The sequence below is a fragment of the Myxine glutinosa genome, chromosome 1 (genome assembly GCF_964187855.1).
Source record: "Myxine glutinosa chromosome 1, kmMyxGlut1.1, whole genome shotgun sequence".
Taxonomy (NCBI): Eukaryota; Metazoa; Chordata; class Myxini; order Myxiniformes; family Myxinidae; genus Myxine; species Myxine glutinosa.
In genome coordinates this window covers 359039559-359064867 of record NC_136261.1, presented here as the reverse complement: position 1 = coordinate 359064867, position 25309 = coordinate 359039559, and the positions used below count along the sequence as shown (strand labels likewise).

Sequence of the window (25309 nt, the reverse complement as noted above, 5' to 3'; positions counted from 1 at the left end):
CCTCACCACCCCTCAAACTCCTCACCACCCCTCAAACTAACTCCTCGCCATCCCTCAAACAAAGTCCTCACGACCCCTCAAACAAACTCCTCGCCATCCCTCAAACAAACTCCTCACCACCCCTCAAACAAACTCCTCACCATCCCTCAAACAAACGCCTCGCCATCCCTCAAACAAACGCCTCGCCATCCCTCAAACAAACTCCTCGCCATCCCTTAAAAAAACTCCTCGCCATCCTTCAAAAAAACTCCTCGCCATCCCTCAAACAAACTCACCACCCCACAAAGAAACTCCTCACCAACCCTCAAACAAACTCCTCACCACTCCTCAAACAAACTCCTCACCACCCCTCAAACTCCTCGCCATCAAACAAACTCCTCGCCATCCCTCAAGCAAACTCCTCGCCATCCCTCAAGCAAACTCCTCGCCATCCCTCAAGCAAACTCCTCGCCATCCCTCAAACAAACTCCTCGCCATCCCTCAAGCAAACTCCTCGCCATCCCTCAAGCAAACTCCTCGCCATCCCTCAAGCAAACTCCTCGCCATCCCTCAAACAAACCCCTCGCCATCCCTAAAACAAACTCCTCGCCATCCCTCAAGCAAACTCCTCGCCATCCCTCAAGCAAACTCCTCGCCATCCCTCAAGCAAACTCCTCGCCATCCCTCAAACAAACTCCTCACCATCCCTCAAACAAATTCCTCTCCATCCCTCAAGCAAACTCCTCGCCATCCCTCAAACTAACCCCCCGCCATCCCTCAAACAAACTCCTCGCCATCCCTCAAACAAACTCCTCGCCATCCCTCAAGCAAACTCCTCGCCATCCCTCAAGCAAACTCCTCGCCATCCCTCAAGCAAACTCCTCGCCATCCCTCAAGCAAACTCCTCGCCATCCCTCAAACCAACCCCTCGCCATCCCTCAAACTAACCCCCCGCCATCCCTCAAACAAACTCCTCGCCATCCCTCAAACAAACTCCTCGCCATCCCTCAAGCAAACTCCTCGCCATCCCTCAAGCAAACTCCTCGCCATCCCTCAAGCAAACTCCTCGCCATCCCTCAAGCAAACTCCTCGCCATCCCTCAAACCAACCCCTCGCCATCCCTCAAAAAAACTCCTCGCCATCCCTCAAACAAACGCCTCGCCATCCCTCAAGCAAACTCCTCGCCATCCCTCAAACAAACGCCTCACCATGCCTCAAGCAAACGCCTCGCCATGCCTCAAGCAAACTCCTCGCCATCCCTCAAGCAAACCCCTCGCCATCCCTCAACCAAACCCCTCGCCATCCCTCAAACAAACTCCTCGCCATCCCTCAAGCAAACTCCTCGCCATCCCTCAAACAAACTCCTCGCCATCCCTCAAGCAAACTCCTCGCCATCCCTCAAGCAAACTCCTCGCCATCCCTCAAGCAAACTCCTCGCCATCCCTCAAACAAACCCCTCGCCATCCCTCAAACAAACTCCTCGCCATCCCTCAAGCAAACTCCTCGCCATCCCTCAAACAAACCCCTCGCCATCCCTCAAACAAACTCCTCGCCATCCCTCAAGCAAACTCCTCGCCATCCCTCAAGCAAACTCCTCGCCATCCCTCAAGCAAACTCCTCGCCATCCCTCAAACTAACCCCTCGCCATCCCTCAAGCAAACTCCTCGCCATCCCTCAAACAAACTCCTCACCACCCCTCAAACAAACTCCTCAGCAACCCTCAAACAAACTCCTCACCAATCCTCAAACAAACTCCTCACCACACCTCAAACAACCTCCTCAGCAACCCTCAAACAAACTCCTCAGCAATCTCAAACAAACTCCTCACCACCCCTCAAACAAACTCCTCACCACCCCTCAAACAAAGTCCTCGCCAACCCTCAAACAAACTCCTCACCATCCCTCAAACAAACGCCTCACCATCCCTCAAACAACCTCCTCAGCAACCCTCAAACAAACTCCTCAGCAACCTTCAAACAAACTCCTCACCACCCCTCAAACAAAGTCCTCACCACCCCTCAAACAAACTCCTCGCCATCCCTCAAACAAACTCCTCACCACCCCTCAAACAAACTCCTCGCCATCCCTCAAACAAACGCCTCGCCATCCCTCAAACAAACGCCTCGCCATCCCTCAAGCAAACTCCTCGCCATGCCTCAAAAAATCTCCTCGCCATCCCTCAAGCAAACTCCTCGCCATCCCTCAAGCAAACTCCTCGCCACCCCTCAAGCAAACTCCTCGCCATCCCTCAAACAAACTCCTCGCCATGCCTCAAAAAATCTCCTCGCCATCCCTCAAGCAAACTCTTCGCCATCCCTCAAGCAAAATCCTCGCCATCCCTCAAGCAAACTACTCACCATCCCTGAAGCAAACTCCTCGCCATCCCTGAAGCAAACTCCTCGCCATCCCTCAAACAAACTCCTCGCCATCCCTCAAGCAAACTCCTCGCCATCCCTCAAACTCCTCGCCATCCCTCAAGCAAACGCCTCGGCATCCCTCAACCAAACCCCTCGCCATCCCTCAAGCAAACGCCTCGCCATCCCTCAAGCAAACTCCTCGCCATCCCTCAAGCAAACTCCTCGCCATCCCTCAAACAAACGCCTCGCCATCCCTCAAACAAACGCCTCGCCATCCCTCAAACAAACTCCTCGCCATCCCTCAAGCAAACCCCTCGCCATCCCTCAAACAAACGCCTCGCCATGCCTCAATCAAAATCCTCGCCATCCCTCAAGCAAACTCCTCGCCATCCCTCAAACAAATGCCTCGCTATCCCTCAAGCAAACTCCTCGCCATCCCTCAAACAAACTCCTCGCCATTCCTCAAGCAAACGCCTCGCCATGCCTCAAACAAACCCCTCGCCATCCCTCAAGCAAACCCCTCGCCATCCCTCAACCAACCCCCTCGCCATCCCTCAAACAAACTCCTCGCCATCCCTCAAGCAAACTCCTCGCCATCCCTCAAACAAACTCCTCGCCATCCCTCAAGCAAACTCCTCGCCATCCCTCAAGCAAACTCCTCGCCATCCCTCAAACAAACTCCTCGCCATCCCTCAAACAAACCCCTCGCCATCCCTCAAACAAACTCCTCGCCATCCCTCAAGCAAACTCCTCGCCATCCCTCAAACAAACCCCTCGCCATCCCTCAAACAAACTCCTCGCCATCCCTCAAGCAGCCTTCTCGCCATCCCTCAAGCAAACTCCTCGCCATCCCTCAAGCAAACTCCTCGCCATCCCTCAAACTAACCCCTCGCCATCCCTCAAGCAAACTCCTCGCCATCCCTCAAGGAAACTCCTCACCATCCCTCAAACAAACCCCCCGCCATCCCTCAACCAAACTCCTCGCCATCCCTCAAACAAACCCCTCGCCATCCCTCAAGCAAACTCCTCGCCATCCCTCAAGCAAACTCCTCGCCATCCCTCAAGCAAACTCCTCGCCATCCCTCAAGCAAACCCCCCGCCATCCCTCAAAAAAACTCCTCGCCATCCCTCAAACAAACGCCTCGCCATCCCTCAAGCAAACTCCTCGCCATCCCTCAAACAAACTCCTCGCCATCCCTCAAGCAAACGCCTCGCCATGCCTCAAGCAAACTCCTCGCCATCCCTCAAGCAAACTCCTCGCCATCCCTCAACCAAACCCCTCGCCATCCCTCAAGCAAACACCTCGCCATCCCTCAAGCAAACTCCTCGCCATCCCTCAAGCAAACTCCTCGCCATCCCTCAAACAAAAGCCTCGCCATGCCTCAATCAAAAGCCTCACCATCCCTCAAGCAAACTCCTCGCCATCCCTCAAACCAACCCCTCGCCATCCCTCAAACAAACTCCTCGCCATCCCTCAAGCAAACTCCTCGCCATCCCTCAAACAAACTCCTCGCCATCCCTCAAGCAAACTCCTTGCCATCCCTCAAGCAAACTCCTCGCCATCCCTCAAACAAACCCCTCGCCATCCCTCAAACAAACTCCTCGCCATCCCTCAAGCAAACTCCTCGCCATCCCTCAAACAAACCCCTCACCATCCCTCAAACAAACACCTCGCCATCCCTCAAACAAACTCCTCGCCATCCCTCAAGCAAACTCCTCACCACCCCTCAAACTCCTCACCACACCTCAAACAACCTCCTCAGCAACCCTCAAACAAACTCCTCAGCAATCTCAAACAAACTCCTCACCACCCCTCAAACAAACTCCTCACCACCCCTCAAACAAAGTCCTCGCCATCCGTCAAGCAAACTCTTCGCCATCCCTCAAGCAAACTCCTCGCCATCCCTCAAGCAAAATCCTCGCCATCCCTCAATCAAACTACTCGCCATCCCTCAAGCAAACTCCTCGCCATCCCTCAAACAAACTCGTCGCCATCCCTCAAGCAAACTCCTCGCCATCCCTCAAGCAAACTCCTCGCCATCCCTCAAGCAAACTCCTCGCCATCCTTCAAGCAAACCCCTCGCCATCCCTCAGAAAAACTCCTCGCCATCCCTCAAACAAACACCTCGCCATCCCTCAAACAAACTCCTCGCCATCGCTCAAGCAAACTCCTCGCCATCCCTCAAACAAACGCCTCGCCATGCCTCAATCAAACTCCTCGCCATCCCTCAAGCAAACTCCTCGCCATCCCTCAAACAAACCCCTCGCCATCCCTCAAACAAACTCCTCGCCATCCCTCAAACAAACTCCTCGCCATCCCTCAAACAAACTCCTCACCATCCCTCAAGCAAACTCCTCGCCATCCCTCAAGCAAACTCCTCGCCATCCCTCAAGCAAACTCCTCGCCATCCCTCAAGCAAACACCTCGCCATCCCTCAAGCAAACTCCTCGCCATCGCTCAAGCAAACCCCTCGCCATCCCTCAAACAAACCCCTCGCCATCCCTCAAACAAACCCCTCGCCATCCCTCAAGCAAACTCCTCGCCATCCCTCAAGCAAACCCCTCGCCATCCCTCAAGCAAACTCCTCGTCATCCCTCAAGCAAACCCCTCGCCATCCCTCAAGCAAACTCCTCGCCATCCCTCAAGCAAACTCCTCGCCATCCCTCGAACAAACCCCTCGCCATCCCTCAAACAAACTCCTCGCCATCCCTCAAACAAACTCCTCGCCATCCCTCAAGCAAACTCCTCGCCATCCCTCAAGCAAACTCCTCGCCATCCCTCAAGCAAACTCCTCGCCATCCCTCAAACAAACCCCTCGCCATCCCTCAAACAAACTCCTCGCCATCCCTCAAGCAAACTCCTCGCCATCCCTCAAGCAAACCCCTCGCCATCCCTCAAACTCCTCGCCATCCCTCAAACAAACTCCTCGCCATCCCTCAAGCAAACTCCTCGCCATCCCTCAAACAAACTCCTCACCATCCCTCAAACAAACTCCTCGCCATCCCTCAAGCAAACTCCTCGCCATCCCTCAAGCAAACTCCTCGCCATCCCTCAAGCAAACTCCTCGCCATCCCTCAAGCAAACTCCTCGCCATCCCTCAAGCAAACTCCTCGCCATCCCCTCAAGCAAACTCCTCGCCATTCCTCAAGCAAACTCCTCGCCATGCCTCAAGCAAACTCCTCGCCATCCCTCAAGCAAACTCCTCGCCATCTCTCAAGCAAACTCCTCGCCATGCCTCAAGCAAACCCCTCGCCATCCCTCAAGCAAACTCCTCGCCATACCTCAAACAAACTCCTCGCCATATCTTAAAAAAAACTCCTCGCCATCCCTCAAACAAATTCCGCCCATCCCTCAAGCAAACTCCTCGCCATCCCTCAAGCAAACTCCTCGCCATCCCTCAAACAAACTCCTCGCCATCCCTCAAACAAACTCCTCGCCATCCCTCAAACAAACTCCTCGCCATCCCTCAAACAAACTCCTCGCCATCCCTCAAGCAAACTCCTCACCATCCCTCAAGCAAACTCCTCGCCATCCCTCAAGCAAACTCCTCGCCATCCCTCAAGCAAACTCCTCGCCATCCCTCAAGCAAACTCCTCGCCATCCCTCAAGCAAACTCCTCGCCATCCCTCAAGCAAACTCCTCGCCATCCCTCAAACAAATTCCGCCCATCCCTCAAGCAAACTCCTCACCATCCCTCAAACAAACTCCTCGCCATCCCTCAAACAAACTCCTCGCCATCCCTCAAACAAACTCCTCGCCATCCCTCAAGCAAACACCTCGCCATCCCTCAAGCAAACTCCTCGCCATCGCTCAAGCAAACCCCTCGCCATCCCTCAAACAAACCCCTCGCCATCCCTCAAACAAACCCCTCGCCATCCCTCAAGCAAACTCCTCGCCATCCCTCAAGCAAACCCCTCGCCATCCCTCAAGCAAACTCCTCGTCATCCCTCAAGCAAACCCCTCGCCATCCCTCAAGCAAACTCCTCGCCATCCCTCAAGCAAACTCCTCGCCATCCCTCGAACAAACCCCTCGCCATCCCTCAAACAAACTCCTCGCCATCCCTCAAACAAACTCCTCGCCATCCCTCAAGCAAACTCCTCGCCATCCCTCAAGCAAACTCCTCGCCATCCCTCAAGCAAACTCCTCGCCATCCCTCAAACAAACCCCTCGCCATCCCTCAAACAAACTCCTCGCCATCCCTCAAGCAAACTCCTCGCCATCCCTCAAGCAAACCCCTCGCCATCCCTCAAACTCCTCGCCATCCCTCAAACAAACTCCTCGCCATCCCTCAAGCAAACTCCTCGCCATCCCTCAAACAAACTCCTCACCATCCCTCAAACAAACTCCTCGCCATCCCTCAAGCAAACTCCTCGCCATCCCTCAAGCAAACTCCTCGCCATCCCTCAAGCAAACTCCTCGCCATCCCTCAAGCAAACTCCTCGCCATCCCTCAAGCAAACTCCTCGCCATCCCCTCAAGCAAACTCCTCGCCATTCCTCAAGCAAACTCCTCGCCATGCCTCAAGCAAACTCCTCGCCATCCCTCAAGCAAACTCCTCGCCATCCCTCAAGCAAACTCCTCGCCATGCCTCAAGCAAACCCCTCGCCATCCCTCAAGCAAACTCCTCGCCATACCTCAAACAAACTCCTCGCCATATCTTAAAAAAAACTCCTCGCCATCCCTCAAACAAATTCCGCCCATCCCTCAAGCAAACTCCTCGCCATCCCTCAAGCAAACTCCTCGCCATCCCTCAAACAAACTCCTCGCCATCCCTCAAACAAACTCCTCGCCATCCCTCAAACAAACTCCTCGCCATCCCTCAAACAAACTCCTCGCCATCCCTCAAGCAAACTCCTCACCATCCCTCAAGCAAACTCCTCGCCATCCCTCAAGCAAACTCCTCGCCATCCCTCAAGCAAACTCCTCGCCATCCCTCAAGCAAACTCCTCGCCATCCCTCAAGCAAACTCCTCGCCATCCCTCAAACAAATTCCGCCCATCCCTCAAGCAAACTCCTCACCATCCCTCAAACAAACTCCTCGCCATCCCTCAAACAAACTCCTCGCCATCCCTCAAACAAACTCCTCGCCATCCCTCAAGCAAACTCCTTGCCATCCCTCAAGCAAACTCCTCGCCATCCCTCAAGCAAACTCCTCGCCATCCCTCAAACAAACCCCTCGCCATCCCTCAAACAAACTCCTCGCCATCCCTCAAGCAAACTCCTCGCCATCCCTCAAGCAAACCCCTCGCCATCCCTCAAACTCCTCGCCATTCCTCAAACAAACTCCTCGCCATCCCTCAAACAAACTCCTCACCATCCCTCAAACAAACTCCTCGCCATCCCTCAAGCAAACTCCTCGCCATCCCTCAAGCAAACTCCTCGCCATCCCTCAAGCAAACTCCTCGCCATCCCTCAAGCAAACTCCTCGCCATCCCCTCAAGCAAACTCCTCGCCATTCCTCAAGCAAACTCCTCGCCATGCCTCAAGCAAACTCCTCGCCATCCCTCAAGCAAACTCCTCGCCATCCCTCAAGCAATCTCCTCGCCATTCCTCAAGCAAACCCCTCGCCATCCCTCAAGCAAACTCCTCGCCATCCCTCAAACAAACTCCTCGCCATATCTAAAAAAAAACTCCTCGCCATCCCTCAAACAAATTCCGCCCATCCCTCAAGCAAACTCCTCGCCATCCCTCAAGCAAACTCCTCGCCATCCCTCAAACAAACTCCTCGCCATCCCTCAAACAAACTCCTCGCCATCCCTCAAACAAACTCCTCGCCATCCCTCAAGCAAACTCCTCGCCATCCCTCAAGCAAACTCCTCGCCATCCCTCAAGCAAACTCCTCGCCATCCCTCAAGCAAACTCCTCGCCATCCCTCAAGCAAACTCCTCGCCATCCTTCAAGCAAACCCCTCGCCATCCCTCAAGCAAACGCCTCGCCATCCCTCAAGCAAACTCCTCGCCATGCCTCAAGCAAACTCCTCGCCATCCCTCAAGCAAACTCCTCGCCATCCCTCAAGCAAACTCTTCGCCATGCCTCAAGCAAACTCCTCGCCATCCCTCAAGCAAACTCCTCGCCATCCCTCAAACAAACTCCTCGCCATATCTAAAAAAAAGCTCCTCGCCATCCCTCAAACAAATTCCGCCCATCCCTCAAGCAAACTCCTCGCCATCCCTCAAACAAACTCCTCGCCATCCCTCAAACAAACTCCTCGCTATCCCTCAAAGAAACTCCTCGCCATCCCTCAAACAAACACCTCGCCATATCTCAAAAAAACTCCTCGCTATCCCTCAAAGAAACTCCTCGCCATCCCTCAAACAAATTCCGCCCATCCCTCAAGCAAACACTTCCCCAAATCCTCAAACAGACTCCTCCTCATCCCTCAAATAAACTCCTCCCCATCCTTCAAACAGACGCCTCCCCATCCCTCAAGCAAAGTATTCCGCATCCCTCAAGCAAACTCCACCCCGTCCTTCAAACAATCTGTCCCATCCCTCAAACAAACTCCTGTCCACCATACGGTCTCCACTCCCACCATCATCACTTCTTCATCCCTTGGTCTCCCCGCCACGTCTCCACCCCTCGCCCTCGGTCTCTCTCCCCACCCCACGATCTTCTCCCTGCCCCACAGTCTCCTCCCACAATCCTCTCTCCACCAATACAAACCGATCTCCCTTCAGCATTTCACTCCAGATTCTTTCTTCCTCCCCATCCCATCCCGCCCGTTTCTCCTCCCCCAACGCCAACCCCCACCCGTGTTGCCTCGTCGCGGCCTCACTCCTCAGCCCCGGCATGGCGGTGCGTGGTAGTTCCATGGAGGAGTTTGACGTGGTGAGGGTGAAAGTGAAGGTGAGAATCCTCCTCACTAAATCCTCACCCTCACCTCAGGAGGCCAAAGACTCCCTCTGTCCTCCCTTCCCAAACTCCCCGCGAAATCCGTCTCTCCGGGTGCGCCCGTCCGTCGGTTTGTCCAACTCGCTCTGTGTGTTCTTTCTTACGCATTGTCTGTGTTTTGTCCTCCTGTCACTGCTGCCAACTACACCTCTCCGTCTTGTCTGCGGCAGATTCTCCATTACGCGCTAGTCAAACGTAATCTACTCAGTACTACCGGTTTATCGTTTTCCTGTGAATGGATCATGTCTTGTCATTGTTGAAAAATGGATACAAAATGTCACTGAGCGCATCGACCTGCTGTTCGTTGCTAAATAATTAGCACTGCATTACTGTACGTACAGTGCACTGTACATCCACGTATTCACAGGTAATTGTAATGTTGTTCTTTCACCCAGGCCACGAAACCCGAAGTCGATTGGAGTTGATCCTTTATCATCTAGTGAAATAACCCTGTAGGTTTTATTATGGCGTTAATGGGACGTGGAGGTCTGAGTTGGGGTGTACAGTGTTTGGTGCACTCACGTGACCTAGGGCCTTGCGTGTGGGTCCACATGCTACATGACGTCATCCAGATCGATATTGGTTACTGCGCAATGGTGGATCACATCAATAAGGATGGAGGATCCCATTTGATCCTACAAGAAGCTCGGTCTTGATGCACACAGAAATGAAGGAACCACCACCAACTGGTGCACTCATGTGACCCAGGGCCTTGTGTGTGAGTCCACATGCTACATGACGTCATCCAGATCGATATTGGTTACTGCGCAACGGTGGATCACATCAATAAGGATGGAGGATCCCATTTGATCCCACAAGAAGCTCGGTCTTGATGCACACAGAAATGAAGGAACCACCACCAACTGGTGCACTCATGTGACCCAGGGCCTTGTGTGTGGGTCCACATGCTACATGACGTCATCCAGATCGATATTGGTTACTGCGCAACGGTGGATCACATCAATAAGGATGGAGGATCCCATTTGATCCTACAAGAAGCTCGGTCTTGATGCACACAGAAATGAAGGAACCACCACCAACTGGTGTACTCATGTGACCCAGGGCCTTGCGTGTGGGTCCACATGCTACATGACGTCATCCAGATCGATATTGGTTACTGTGCAACGGTGGATCACAACAATAAGGATGGAGGATCCCATTTGATCCTACAAGAAGCTCGATCTTGATGCACACAGAAATGAAGGAACCACCACCAACTGGTGCACTCATGTGACCCAGGGCCTTGCGTGTGGGTCCACATGCTACATGACGTCATCCAGATCGATATTGGTTACTGCGCAACGGTGGATCACAACAATAAGGATGGAGGATCCCATTTGATCCTACAAGAAGCTCGGTCTTGATGCACACAGAAATGAAGGAACCACCACCAACTGGTGCACTCATGTGACCCAGACCCTTGCGTGTGGGTCCACATGCTACATGACGTCATCCAGATCGATATTGGTTACTGCGCAACGGTGGATCACATCAATAAGGATGGCGGATCCCATTTGATCCTACAAGAAGCTCGGTCTTGATGCACACAGAAATGAAGGAACCACCACCAACTGGTGCACTCATGTGACCCAGGGCCTTGTGTGTGGGTCCACATGCTACATGACGTCATCCAGATCGATATTGGTTACTGCGCAACGGTGGATCACATCAATAAGGATGGAGGATCCCATTTGATCCTACAAGAAGCTCGGTCTTGATGCACACAGAAATGAAGGAACCACCACCAACTGGTGCACTCATGTGACCCAGGGCCTTGCGTGTCGGTCCACATGCTACATGACGTCATCCACATCGATATTGGTTACTGCGTAACAGTGGATCACATCAATAAGGATGGAGGATCCCATTTGATCCTACAAGAAGCGTGGTCTTGATGCACACAGAAATTAAGGAACCACCACCAACTGGTGCACTCATGTGACCCAGGGCCTTGCGTGTCGGTCCACATGCCACATGACGTCATCCAGATCGATATTGGTTACTGCGTAACAGTGGATCACATCAATAAGGATGGAGGATCCCATTTGATCCTACAAGAAGCGTGGTCTTGATGCACACAGGGCTTGGCGTTTCGACCGCCGAGTGGTCTTCAGCCGAGACTGTCCACCGAAAAACAGCTCGTCAGGTCAGATTTACGTCCACACCAAAAGGGTGGCATGCTCCGAGATCCAGCACCTCCCTGGATGTATTGTTCCAGAACGGCGGTTTTCAGTAAAAAACAAAACTTGTCAGATTCTGAAGTTTGACGAGATGACCGGTTGGACCTGGTTTCCACGTATCTTCCATAATGGTGGAACTTTCCCCCTTTTTGTTAAATTTCCCCACCTTACGTGAGTTTCATGCCCATTAGAACTCGCATAAATTGAGAAAATTTACCAAAAAAGGGGGAAAGTTCTACCATTTAGGTTTAGGGTCTACCATGTAATACTGGTACCCCAACCTAATTCCTAATTCCTGCACTGTCCACGATTGGTTCTCAAGCAGCAACTTTGATGACTTGCCATGGGCTTCCTGATACTCAGTGAAGCGTATGGCAATTTGTATCTACCACCTATCTAGCTGCATACCTAATACCCTGGCAGGAAAACTAATCATCCAAACAATATCCCTGTGCTTTGTATGTCTAAAGGGCCTTCGACATATTACGTATCCAGAATGGGCCAAATATATTTTCTGACCTCCTCTCTGCCCTCGTGTGGATTTCCTTTCTACCCTTGTACACTACCTCTTTTCCCCTCTCTCCAATCCCCATACGCCTTCCATATTTGTCCCTGATCAAAATTATTTTTTCCGGCATTCCTCCTCCCAGCAATTGGATCTGGAGCCATCACAAATAAATGAAAGTAGGTGGCAGCCACATGTTCCAAGTTAATTTGGTGAATGCTGATGGCATATATTAAACGCGTTACCGACCATTACATTACGTATAATATGTTCAGACAGGATTTTTGTCTTGAGAATGTCTTGGACAAGAACGCAAAATCCCTTTTTTGAAGAATGCAGCATTCGATATTCAGCGCAATGAAGGGAAGGCAGGGAGGACAACCGGATTAGTACTTTTTATCAATAAGGGAACGCGGGGGTCTTTCATAAATTGTACCGTGTCGATTTGTCCATTGTCTACTTGTGTTATTGTAGTTCTGAAAAAGTATGCTAATGTTGCCTAATGTCCTTGTCCAGAGTGTGATGTACATCTCCACGAGTTGGAGATGCTCCCGCCCGCATCTTAGCCTATTTCGGTCCACTGCAAGATGAAGGCCTCCCTCGACTTATGATAGAGGGTTTTGGCATCCTCAACATGTTTACTAAGTACGGGTTTGCAAGAGTGACCAGCCAGCCATAGCAGTTCAATCCACACCAAATATTGGAGAAGGAGACGGACCTGTTTGTCAGTTGTCCCATCATCATTCATCATCATCATCATCATCATCATTCGATGAGGGAGCTATGGCATATATGTGTATGTATGTATCATCTACCCCTCCGAGAGGATTTGACCTAGGAAGCTGAAATTTTCAGGAATTCATGAGGGCATCCTGATGTTGTACCTGTGCAAGTTTCGTTTTATTCCATCAAGTTTTGAAATTCGCCCACATTGGCATTTTCTTCCTTTGGGTGGGGGGAGGTCACACTTATAAGAAGGCCTAATTCGTGAAAATGTAAGCAGTACGCATGTTTTTGCTTCGCATATGTTACTTGTGTTTTTTTTGGGGGGTGGGGGGGGGGAGCGATTGAGGCAGCAGTCTGTTGCCTATACACCACCCAAATAAAGGGACGTGTCAGAAAAACGTGTTGCACGCTTGGAGAAAGATCACCTGTAGGACGGCTACTCTGCGAGTAACTACAAAGGTTATAAGCAGCTATTGTAACAACTGGCTGTCTTTTCTCACTGTTGCATCGCTCTCTTCTTTTGAACAGAAATATGACGAATCTTCACAGCCCGAGGCGCGCTCTTTCTCTGTGGACCCTCAGATCACCTCCTTGGATGTGCTGCAGCATATCCTCGTGCGTGCTTTTCAGCTCAGTGGGTAAGTGGCACGTTGCGCTCCTTTTATGAACTATCACGGAATCGTTTTGGGTTCCAGAGCTATGAATGGCACGCTGCAAGTTGACTTCTTTTTGGGGGATTTGTTCAGCAAAATATGAAGGATTTTAATGAACATTTCGGTTATTTGACTTTGGACACCGTGACTAGAACAAGCCCAGATAAGGTTGGCTAGTTTGGTCAACTTTTCTGGTAACCAGAGTGTTGAACAGCATATTGTGACATTACAATGGTAAACTAGATAAGTTAGTTCAGTTTATTGAACCGCTAGCCATTGGTCTGGCACGATGGCCCAGAGGCCTCTGAGCTATCGAGCCTGGGTTTGAATCTCGGCCCCGGTATAAACTGTCATCCTGGTATTTCGCAAGCAGGGCGATGCATCAATGTACGCACCATCCTTTAGATGGATGTCAAATTGGGCTTCCTTTGCTGCCAGCATTCGCTGGTGGACATTATAAATATACAATGGGGTATTTTGCAAAGAGTAGGCCAGTTATCGCTATTACCCTGAACAAATTGCACATTCCTGTCGCTTTCAGTCGACGTCAGGCTTGTCCAACCAGTTCGTGAAATACGTATTGGCCCGAAAACCATCCCCTGGCAACCTCACAAGGACGATGAACTGGGAATCCCATCTGCTAGCATTAGTTGGTGGGCAGTATGAAGTCCCAAAGGGGTCTTTTGCGAAGAGCAGGCGAGTTATTGCCAGCACCCTGAACGGATTCCTATCGCCTTTAGTTGAACGTCAGGCCTGACCAGTCAATTCTTCAAGGACTTGGGCCTAAAAACCTTCCCTGGCATCGGGACAGTAGTAGTAGTAGGTAGTAGGTAGTAGTAGTTTATTAAAAACCAATAAGGCTTCAATAGTTTTGTCAGCTTACATTCTATAATTTTATTAATCAACTTACCTTTTACCTCACATACCACCAGGCAGCACAACACAAAAGCACGGATAACATGAACAGGTGATCAGAACATTTTCTTCCGATAAACTTCCAATCCGTTCCATTCTTATTCATTCGAATTTTCACCTCCCTGTAGTTTAACCCACAGCTTTCGTAGTTCGGCGTTCAGCTCATTATGAAGGCATTTATTTTGCTTTTGTTTATAGTCAGCATTCCGATGTTTTGCCAAGTACCGGCATGTTCTGATTTTTCAAAGGAGAAATTCCCAAAAATAATTTGAGTTTGCAGCCTGGTGTTGGCTTAGCGGTTAGGGTGCCGGCTTAGGATCAGAACTTAGGATCCTGGGTTCGAATCCCGGTCGATCGCTGAATTAACGCCAGGGGGGTTGACTCAGCCTGTCATCCTTCCGAGGTCGGCTAATTGAGTACCAGTTCACTGGTAATTCCCTGTTTGTCGTTAAAGGCGGCAAAAAGGGTTGGCGTCAGGAAGGGCATCCGGCCGTAAAACATTGCTTCAAAAAGGGGACCGAAAAACAACAACAACCACGGTTCCCGAAAAAGGCCAACCCCCGCTTTGCGGGGAAAAATGGCCTCTAAAGGTGGTTATAGTACACAGCAATTTTGGAATACCCTGTAATCGGGATGCCTGAAAACTTATCTTGAAGGATCATTTGAAGTGCTTCGTTCAAGCAATCTGCACCTTCATTATTGGTGCAGGTGATCAGTTACATACATGTGAGATGTACGAGCGATATTCCACACAAAGAAATGAACTTCCAAAAACAGTGCCACTTTCACCGTTTCTCAACTGATTCCACAGCAACACAAACACGCTTGTCCCACCGGTGTGGCAGTGCTTTAATGTCACCCTTTAGGATGGGTACGCAGTCACTTTAGGACATTGGCCTTCACTTCCTCGTCACTAGCAAACTTGGTGCCACCCAAGTGATCCTTAAGTGGCACAAAGAGGTGAAAGTTACAAGGTGATAAATCCTGGTCTGTATATTGGATGGTTGAGAACCTCTTACCACATCTGCGTGGGTGTTGCAACAGCGGAACTTGCTCTGTGAGATTTGGCGTCATCAACACCACTGAAGAGCATTCATGGCCACCATCTGGCAAAACAGGACTTTTGAAATGACGTATAAATGGTAAACGGGGCCTTTTGCGCATGCGGTGTGTGTTTTTAACCTACCGGTGCCAGTGCAAAATCTAAAATTCAAATCGCCCCTCCCACGATATTCTTCACTCGTATGATTTTCCCATCGCTGTTAAGAAGCAATTAAACCTTCCTTTGGGAAGTTCGCCTGAATGTTACTATAAGAAATAGAGGTTGTGTGGCTGTTGCTATATCACCTTTATTCACTCGTCCATTGGTCACAGCACTGACCAATTGGGTATTATCGCATCTATCCATGTCAGCAAGCAATGGTCCATCTAGGTGGTGCTGCGTCTTCATCACACTCTTTCCTCACCTAGTGTTTCCTCACTTCGTGACTCATCGTATTCCTCTCAACTCCAATTTTCAACAGCGTTGATTACAATATTGATTACAAATATCTTCCATTTTCGTATGATTATGGAGTATGATATGTTGTCATCAATACAATTTCTTTCAAAAATTATAAATTCCATTTCCAAGACATTGGAAGATGCACATTGCCCATCCGGGGTGGGCCAATAAGCGTACTCCCACCCACTAGGCGGGAGTGCCCACTAGTGTTGGCAATGATATGCCATCAATGCAATTGAAGAGATCCATTAAATAAATCATTAAGCCTGCTTTGCTCACACGAGGTTCAAACTCCACTCACTGGCAGGGTTGATCGGGAAGGTTGGATAGAGCACATCCATTGACAGCCCGCCCACAAGCCTTTCATGGGCCCACATCGTCTGGAGGTTTTGTTTGCAGCACGGGCTACAATATATCAAATTTTTGGGTTAATTCATCAGAAAGTTTGTTGTGCAGAGGCACACCCCTTTTTCTCAGGTACATTTCCAAGTATTTTCAGCTTCTTTTAGAAGCTTTATGAGCCCTTTTATGTTACAATCCTGATCTGGCACGCATGATATGCGTTCCACCTCCCCAATTAACCTCGTTGCTGGAGGCTTTCTGCTAATGCACACCAAGCATTCTGGGGTTGATTACGCCATTTTGAAATTCCCACATTGCATTGCAAACATTGCGTAGTAGGTTACTATAGCGCTGGGTGTTTATGGTTTTTTCAATGTTAAAGGACGTCGACATGGATCGGTCCTTGGCAGTCTCAAAACACTGTAGCCAACAACCCTTCTCGCAGATGTCATGGTCTCGAACTTCTTGGGTAGTGGTGAGCCGCTATGGTGCCATTCCATGCTTGATCACTTGTTTTCAGGTGCGCACACCTGATACTGATTTCAACTTCTTGTGCGCACAGATATCCGACAGTTAATCGGATACAGTTGCTCATCTCTTTGGATATTGGCAGGTGTAACAGATGTCGCTGAAACGTGTTCACGGGGAAGATCACCAACTTGGTCACGGCCATATTTGGACTTGTGAGCCGATTCAAATACTCTTCTTCTTGAGAGACTATCATGACCAAACTGTTTCACACGTCTACTGTAATTTGCAGCGGGTTTCACTTCATCCTTCAATAAAAGCTTCATCACATACCGTTGTTCCATGGCCCACGACACACCGCTGACCACCATCTTGGCGTTACCCATAATGCATTGCATGACAGAACCTGCCCACGTGCTTTTATCGGGTACATTTGCCATGACTCGAGTTTTCCATCTTTGTTACACTTGCGCACACCTTCCCAGAATGTTCTCATATGACGATTCTACTCAAGGCAACCATGTGTTTCCTTTGTGGAGTCCCTCGTTCATTATGAAATGTCACATGACATTTCACAGCCAATGGGGGAATCCCAATGCAAGATGACGCTCCCTCCACATAAATTACTGAGAAATTATATGGAATTGCATAATAACGCTTGTTAATGGTGCATATATATATAACAGTCATGCGAAAAAGTAAGTACACCCCATGTAAAGTTTTGACTTTTTCAACACATTTCAACATACAGCTATTTGATCTTCATTTCAACAATATTGACAGATAAAGGTGATATAATATAACAAATATCATGAAACATTTACATTTTGTAGTCCATTGTATAATTTAAATGAACATAAATGCAAATTTCACATGTGGAAAAAATAAGTACACCCCGACATTTATCACTACTTCAAATACCGAAAGTTAGAATCAGGTGCACCAGCTCAGGTGAAAATGATTAGAACATCGTTAGAGAGGATCTTGGAGGAACCTGTCTTATTTAAACCTCAGACATTTAGTTTGGTTTGCTCTTTGTTGTTGAAGTTTGCGGCATCACCATGCCTAGATCAAAAGAGCTCTCTGAGGCCTTCAGAAAGAAGGTTATAGATGCCTACGAGTCTGGGAAGGGATTTAAAAAGATCTCCAAACAATTTTAAATCAATCATTCGACTGTCCAGAACATCATCTACAAGTGGAGAAGATTCCAAACAACTGCCAACTTGTTTAGGCCAGGCCGCCCCAGCAAGTTCAGCCCGAGAGCAGACCGCAAGATGCTGAAAGAAGTCTCTAAGAACCCCAGAATGTCATCACAGGACCTACAGGTAGCTCTTGCCACTGTTGATGTCAAAGTGCACGAGTCTACCATTAGAAAGAGGCTGCACAAATTTGATCTACATGGGAGGTGTGCCAGGAGGAAACCTTTGCTGTCCAGAAAGAACATCAGGGCAAGACTAAACTTTGCCAATGAACACCGAGGCAAAGACCAGCACTTCTGGAACAATGTGCTCTGGACAGACGAGTCAAAGGTAGAGCTATTTGGCCACAGTACCAGAAGACATGTTTGGCGAAAACTAAAGACAGCATTTGACCACAAGAACCTGATACCAACTGTAAAGGATGGTGGTGGAAATATTATGGTTTGGGGCAGCTTTGCTGCATCAGGGCCTGGGCAGCTCACCATCATATAATCCACTATGAATTCTTCATTGTACCAGAGGGTGCTTGAGGATAATGTGAGGCCATCTCTCCGAAAGTTGAAGCTCAACCGAAGGTGGACCTTGCAACATGACAATGACCCTAAACATACCAGTAAATCCACCAAGGAATGGCTGAAAAGAAAGAAATTGAGGGTTCTGGAATGGCCAAGTCAAAGCCCGGATCTCAATCCCATCGATATGTTGTGGGGGGATTTGAAACGAGCTGTGCACGCAAGAAACCCCTCAAACATCGCACAGCTGAAATAATTCTGCATGGAGGAGTGGGCAAAAATTTATCCCAGTCGATGTCAGAGACTGGTAGACAGTTATAAGAAACACCTCCTTGAGGTTGTTTCTGCCAAAGGGGGCAATACCACCTTTTAGAGCCAAGGGTGTACTTACTTTTTCCACAGAAGGAAATGGCATCTCTGTTAATTTTTTGTTGAATAAATTATTGCAAAGTGAATTTGTCATTGTTTTTTGTTCAATTAGATCACCTTTATCAATAGATACTGTTTAAATGAAGATCAAATATTGATATGTCCACATATGTTAAAAAGATTTTAAAAAACATTTCATGGGGTGTACTTACTTTTTCCACATGCAAAATTTGCATTTATGTTTATTTAAATTATACAATGGACTACAAAATGTAAATGTTTCATGATATTTGTTATATTATATCACCTTTATCTATCAATATTGTTGAAATGAAGATCAAATAGCTGTATGTTGAAATATGTTGAAAAAGTCAAAACTTTACATGGGGTGTACTTACTTTTTCACGTGACTGTATATATACATACAGTATATATATCACCTTTAGAGGCCATTTCTCCCCGCAGGGCAGGGGTTGGCCTTTTTCCGGCACCGTGATCCCCTTTTTGAAGCAATGTTTTACAGCCGGATGCCCTGCCGGCCCCAACCCTGTTAGTCGCCTCTTGCAACACACGGGGAATTACCAGTGAACTGGTACTCAATTTGCCGACCTCGGAAGGATGAGGGGCTGAGTCAACCCCCCTGGTGTTAATTCAGCGATCGACTGGAATTCAAACCCAGGATCCTACGATCCCAAGCCAGCACCCTAACCGCTAAGCCAACACCAGGCATGTTGATTTTTTTTTTTTTTTTTTTACAGTTATCGAAGGCGAATGAGGAGCTTGTACATTCATTCATTCATTCATTCATTCTAAGGCTAATGAGGAGCTTGTACAGATATCACAGGGCAACGACACTAGTAGTCATCAACATACCTTCTTTACATGAATCTTCATGTCCCATTTCGTGAAGGGATGTAAATTGAAAAAAAAAAAATCAACAATTGGATCACCTAATTCACAGTTTTTGAAATTCCTGTGGTTTCTCTTCAACATTCATGAACATGAACAATCAGTGATTTCTGAAGATAATGAAGACAAAGGGCATTGTGTTGTTGCTTGTCATAAACTGTTAAAATTGTGTCCCTGAAAGGAAACGAGCATTCTTGCTGAGTTACCTGAGTCGGGATGAGCGAGGCCAGGATGTGTACTTGTCCCTTCTATCAGAGTGGGACCTCAGAACGGCTTTTGCAGCTGCCCGGCCTTACCTACATCTCAAGCTCGATCTTCGTCCCCGGCCAGACAGTGAGTGCGCTTTGTCCTTCTCGTGAACATTTGTTTCCCCATCAAACGTCATAGTTCATACCTCTTTTCAGGCCTTTGAAGTGCTTTTGTGTGATCGCGTTGCAGGCCCCGGACTAGAGGACTGGGACGTAATCAGTCCGAGGGATGTGCCAAACATGGTGCCACAACTGTGGGAGCGCAGGCCCAGTGCATTGGGATTCACTCATACGCTTATTTCACAGGTGTGTCTGATTGTTTGTGCAGATTTGTCTGGCTTGTGTCAGCATTTGTATCTCTCCACTTTCTGTTTCCACTCCACATCCTGTTAAGGCAGTCACCGTTTAAATATGATGCTGACGACAGTTGGTTACCGTTAATTGACCAAAGCTGCTGATGCGACGTTCTAGAGAGCACTCCATCAGGAAGCACAACTTCCTTCACAGGGAAGACTGTGGTCAAAACAAAAACTCAGCTCCTCTCCTCCTCGAGGCTGTTCATTCCCACTCTTCCCTCCAGGGCTCCGAGCCGGTGTTACATCACCGTCCAATGTCATCCCCCATCCCGATCCCCTGATCTTTTATACTCCCATTAACCTCACCTAATCCAACCTTATCTGCAGGTTACTGCTTTCCTCTTTTCCTGTTTGTAGGAACATCTAAAGTGTGATTGAAAATTCTAAGATAATTGGATCCGCCCATTCCCGAATGTCCGCCCATTCCCTTATGTCTTTCACCTCGCTAACAAACTTCTGTAATGCATAGTTTGTTGCGTCTTTGTCGTGGAATGTCCCCCCCCCCCCCCCCCTCCCCCTCGCTAATGTGAAATTTAGCCATGAGAACCAACAAATCTCTTTGCAACCAGTACTTTGTTCACTCCCAATGAACTATTCTGTAAAACTTGCAAGAGGTGCATGGTGAACGACATTCACCACTGCGGTTTTCTCAAAAGTTGCTGGTGCTGCGTGCAGGTTGGACGCACCCTGTCCCGCATGCAGCAGGCTTTGAGCGGCGTCTACGGGGACGATTCTGTTCGATCCCCGGTACCGCCACCTCTTTCAGATGCAGAGTTCCGGGCCTTCCTCGGGCCTGACGGTCAGCTTGCTCGTCCGCAGGACCTTCGCCTGCGTGTTTACCATGGTGGCATAGAACCATCACTTCGAAAGGTACCATTGCTGAGACAGAATGTTTCGCTGTTTGTGAAAATGTCCAAACAGAGAACCATAGATGGTACCGTGTTTGTAACCTTAGTCGTGGTTTACATTGGTTGACACAAGTTATTGTGCTGGATGGCACGGGTCATCACAAATGGCGTTTGAAGTTAGATCAACCCCTCATGGATTTTTATAATACCGTGGTTGCAGGTGGTCTGGCGCCATCTCCTTAATGTTTACCCCAATGGTCTGAGTGCAACTGAGCGCCTCGCGTACATGCGGCGTAAGGCTACCGAATATGAGGATCTGTGCAAGGCCTGGCAGGCATGGCGAGGTACTGATGGGCCTGGCTGCGCCTATGTAGCTGGGGTCGAGCAGGCCGTGCTCAAAGACGTTTTGCGAACAGATCGTGGCCACCCGTTCTTTGCTGGTTCCGACGACTGTCCCCGGATAGTCGCCCTACGTGATCTTCTTGTGACCTTTGCCCTCACTCATCCATCGCTTGGCTATGTGCAGGTTGGTATTGTCGGCATTTGAGATGATATTGCTGTGATCGTGCGTTGATTGGTGATGATTGTTTGTAATCCCATGCTCAGGGCATGAGCGACCTTGCATCTCCACTTCTCTTCGTCATGGAGGATGATGCTCGAGCGTACGTTAGTTTCTGTGGACTCATGCGTCGCCTCGACAGCAGCTTCCGGCCTGACGGGAAAGCTATGGCTGCCAAGTTTTCACAGCTGGCCGCACTGCTTCACCGCTACGACCCGGCATTTCACGCTTACCTCACTGATCACGGTGCGGGCCACCTATTCTTTTGTTATCGCTGGCTCTTGCTGGAACTGAAACGAGAATTTGCCTTTGACGATGCCCTGCGTGCCCTTGAGGTCATGTGGGGTGCACTCCCACCTGACCCACCATTTTCTGAGCTACAACTGACTGAGCCTGAAGCCTTACCTTTTGAGGAGACTCTTATAAATCAGCAAAGCGAAACTACCGGATCACCATCATCTCAGTCATCCACGATTCCTCCTTTTCCTTCCAATGTAGCAGCTGTTGAACTTGCTCCACAATCTTCTTTTTCTCCCCCCGTTCTATGCCCATCACCCTCCAATACCCTCTCTGCCACCCTTTCGTCCCCTGAACAGTGTAGTGCACGGGTGACATCGTTAGGAGGAATTGCACCTCCATCAATCTCTGAGTGCAATGATCCAGATATTTCCCTCGCAGATTCAATCCCATCCGCCATCCACTCAATCAGAACTTTCCCTTTCGTCTCACCAGCCAGCAGCCCCGCGTCTCCCTCGGCCAACACCCCCTCCGCCTCAAGTCCTCTCCCGATTCTACTCCCCCATCATTCACCGATCGCTGTAGATAAATCTTGCGCTAATGCACTGCCTCCACCTCAAGACCTGGGTGCTGGCAATCCTCTATTACCATTCCTTTGTGTCGCCATGCTGCAGGAACAGCGCGACGCGGTAATCTCGGCCCGCCTTGACCACAATGACCTTGCGATTCACTTTGACCGGCTAGTACGAAGGCATCCGCTGGTGCCCGTGCTGCGGCGTGCCCGCACACTGTTTGCCGAATATCTTCGTGCGGAGTGCTGGCTGCAGAAAGAAGGGGCCTCCGGCCATGTGAAAAGCGAACAGGGAGGCGAGAAGGAACAATCGGCGGAGAACGGACAACCAGAACAGCAAACGGCTTCAGGGAAGCAAAGCCAGGGGTTGCTTGGACCAGACGCGAAGGAAGATGGCAACGGTGAGCTTCGAGGAGCGGATTGCTCATGAAATTCTATTTTTATTTGCTCTGGACTTTTAAGAAACGATTACAGAATTATTTTCTGGAAGCAAGCAAATGGTACGAGATAAGATTCTTGATTTATTTGAGAAGGCCTCCATTTTAAAAAGTAAATGAAACATTATTTTATAGACCACAAAGTCAGGGTGTGTGAATGCGGAAGCAAGGGGTTTGTTACGGTTCGGTGGTCCACCTCTCAGGTCCGTTTATCTGCTGCTTTATTGTCTGAGCAATCTGTACAAGGACCATGTGGCATTTTTCACTTCTTTGATAACCAGGCAGGTTATCTTCTGGTGCGCATTTTTTTTTAACCGTGTTGAGCTTTAAAATGGTTAATTGGGGACTAGATTATTTGTTCGGGCCTGGCAGGATGGCCAAGGGGTATGCACGCTCGCCCCTAAGCCGTCTAGCCTGGGTTTGAATCCCGACCCGGCTATAAACTGTTATCCGGGTGCTTCGCAGGTTGGGCGATTCATCAATGTGTGTCCACCGTCCCTTGGATGGACGTTAAACGGGCGTCCCGTCTGCCGGCTTTGGTTGGTGGACGTTAAAGACCCCACGGTGTCCTTCATGAAGAGGAGGCAAGCTATCGCTGGCACGATGAATGAATTACAAATTCCTGCCCTGACTTCCGAAGTCGGAGAGGCGAACCGACCAGGATTGCCACCATGCAATTATTGCTCCGGCAGCACCAACGGTCTGCGTAGGGCATGGTACTTGATGATTATTTGTTCATAATAAGAAAGTCCATAATTCCCACTGTATTTAGATTTTTTGGATCCCTGTTATATTCCTCTGTTATTTATCTCTTTTTTTGATCCCCTGTTATTTGACCAATGTACTGAGTTACCTTGGTGTAAGTTCCTGCTTCAATTGAAGGTTATCGGGAGTTAAGCTCACTTCTTTTTTTTTTTAAGCCGCCCAACATGCAGAAATGAAGCATTTGGGATGAAGATGGTTTAAAAAGTATTCTTTAGATCGTTTGGGCATCTGACTTGTGCACATTTGATGGATTTTCAACTTGCTCCAGAACTTCATTGGCCGAATGGCCTTCTCCTGCGTTGAAGTTCCTTGAAAGGGAACTCGTGTTATAATAACTTGGGAGCACAGGTACAGGTCACCAAACCTTCAGAAGTGCAATTAGAGTTTCCTCACCACAACGCTTCCTTCCCATTCAGTACGCCTGTGGATGTGGGTTGAAATCAAACCATACGGTGCCTAAAAATGGCCAATTACTCTTTCTTTGGCTGCGGTGCCCAATTTTACATGGTGTGCCATGCGTCTCGTGGGCACAACTCGTGTGCACGCTGCCATGGCCTCGGAATACGTGTTGCGTTGAAATTTTGGCTCTCGGCGTTCAAAGCACGGACAACGAGTTTAAATCCAATTCCGTGGCGCAGTGATTGTTACTAGGTTCTGTGCACGTGAAAAACGTGGACTCTCGCAGGCCTTCGCATTCAGAAGCAGCCATGGATCAGCTTCGCTGTCTCAATTCCAGGAAGACAGAATGGCTGAACCTCGGTGAGCAGAACTATTGTAAGAATCCTTTCGGATTTCATTTTATTGGTTAAAAAAAAAAACCGGTAGATTTGTTATCTTCATCCAACTCGTTTTTCCTGGAAACTTGTGGCGAGATAATGCCTCGGTTTCTGGATTCGGATCGGTTTTGGTTTTCGGGCTTTGCAATCTTAGTCACAGAACAAGTTTGGTGCATGTGGCTACAGGTTCAATGCACTCTCCCCTACCCCTTGCCACCTCCCACCCTCTCCCCTACCCCTTGCCGCCTCCCACCCTCTCCCCTACCCCTTGCCGCCTCCCACCCTCTCCCCTACCCCTTGCCGCCTCCCACCCTCTCCCCTACCCCTTGCCGCCTCCCACCCTGTCCCCTCCCCCTTGCCACCTCCCACCCTGTCCCCTCCCCCTTGCCGCCACCCACCCTGTCCCCTCCCCCCCTTGCCACCACCCACCCCGTCCCCTCCCCCTTGCCGCCACCCACCCCGTCCCCTCCCCCTTGCCGCCACCCACCCCGTCCCCTCCCCCTTACCGCCACCCACCCCGTCCCCTCCCCCTTACCGCCACCCACCCTCTCCCCTCCTCCTTACCACCACCCACCTTCTACCCTCCCCCTCCACCATGTGAAGCCCTTAAAGAAGTTACACTTCCACTGTAGATCCTTGTTAAACGTACGAAAATCATCTGCACTTTTGGGCAACTTTAGTGTTAAAAGGCCTTTTTTTTAAATATCTTGGAAGTCGAACATCTTCACTCATTCGACGATAGTTAAGAGTCGGGCGTGCTGACTATGAATACGAACAAACATTCGGTGATGTAGTAAACGATGACATTACCGTCGGCATTCGAGTCAGGCCCGTAGATTGCATGGTTAGACGAGGCCAGAAATGGTATTAAAATGGGAAATCGATCCATCTACAATAACTTTATGTACCGTTCATGTGTTCATGCATGCTCCCCCCACATTCGAGAACTTTCTGCATTTACAGCTGTGGAGTTGCAATAAAATTTTATCAAAGCAAGATTTA

General features: G+C 49.5%; 1 protein-coding gene across 2 annotated transcripts; it reads left to right on the top strand.

Moving 5' to 3' along the window:
- The first annotated feature begins 9082 nt into the window (after positions 1 to 9082).
- On the top strand, positions 9083 to 25309 carry TBC1D25 (TBC1 domain family member 25). 2 transcript variants are annotated; one of them, XM_068099621.2, is made up of 7 exons: positions 9083 to 9183; positions 13168 to 13277; positions 19692 to 19843; positions 19949 to 20064; positions 20790 to 20984; positions 21183 to 21488; positions 21569 to 25309. In XM_068099621.2, the coding sequence occupies exons 1-7, from the start codon at positions 9127 to 9129 to the stop codon at positions 22757 to 22759; spliced, it is 2127 nt and encodes a 708-aa protein (XP_067955722.2). In that variant the 5' UTR covers positions 9083 to 9126; the 3' UTR covers positions 22760 to 25309. The 2 variants fall into 2 exon arrangements, with proteins under 2 accessions (XP_067955722.2, XP_067955710.2); XM_068099609.2 differs by having other exon boundaries at positions 19925 to 20064.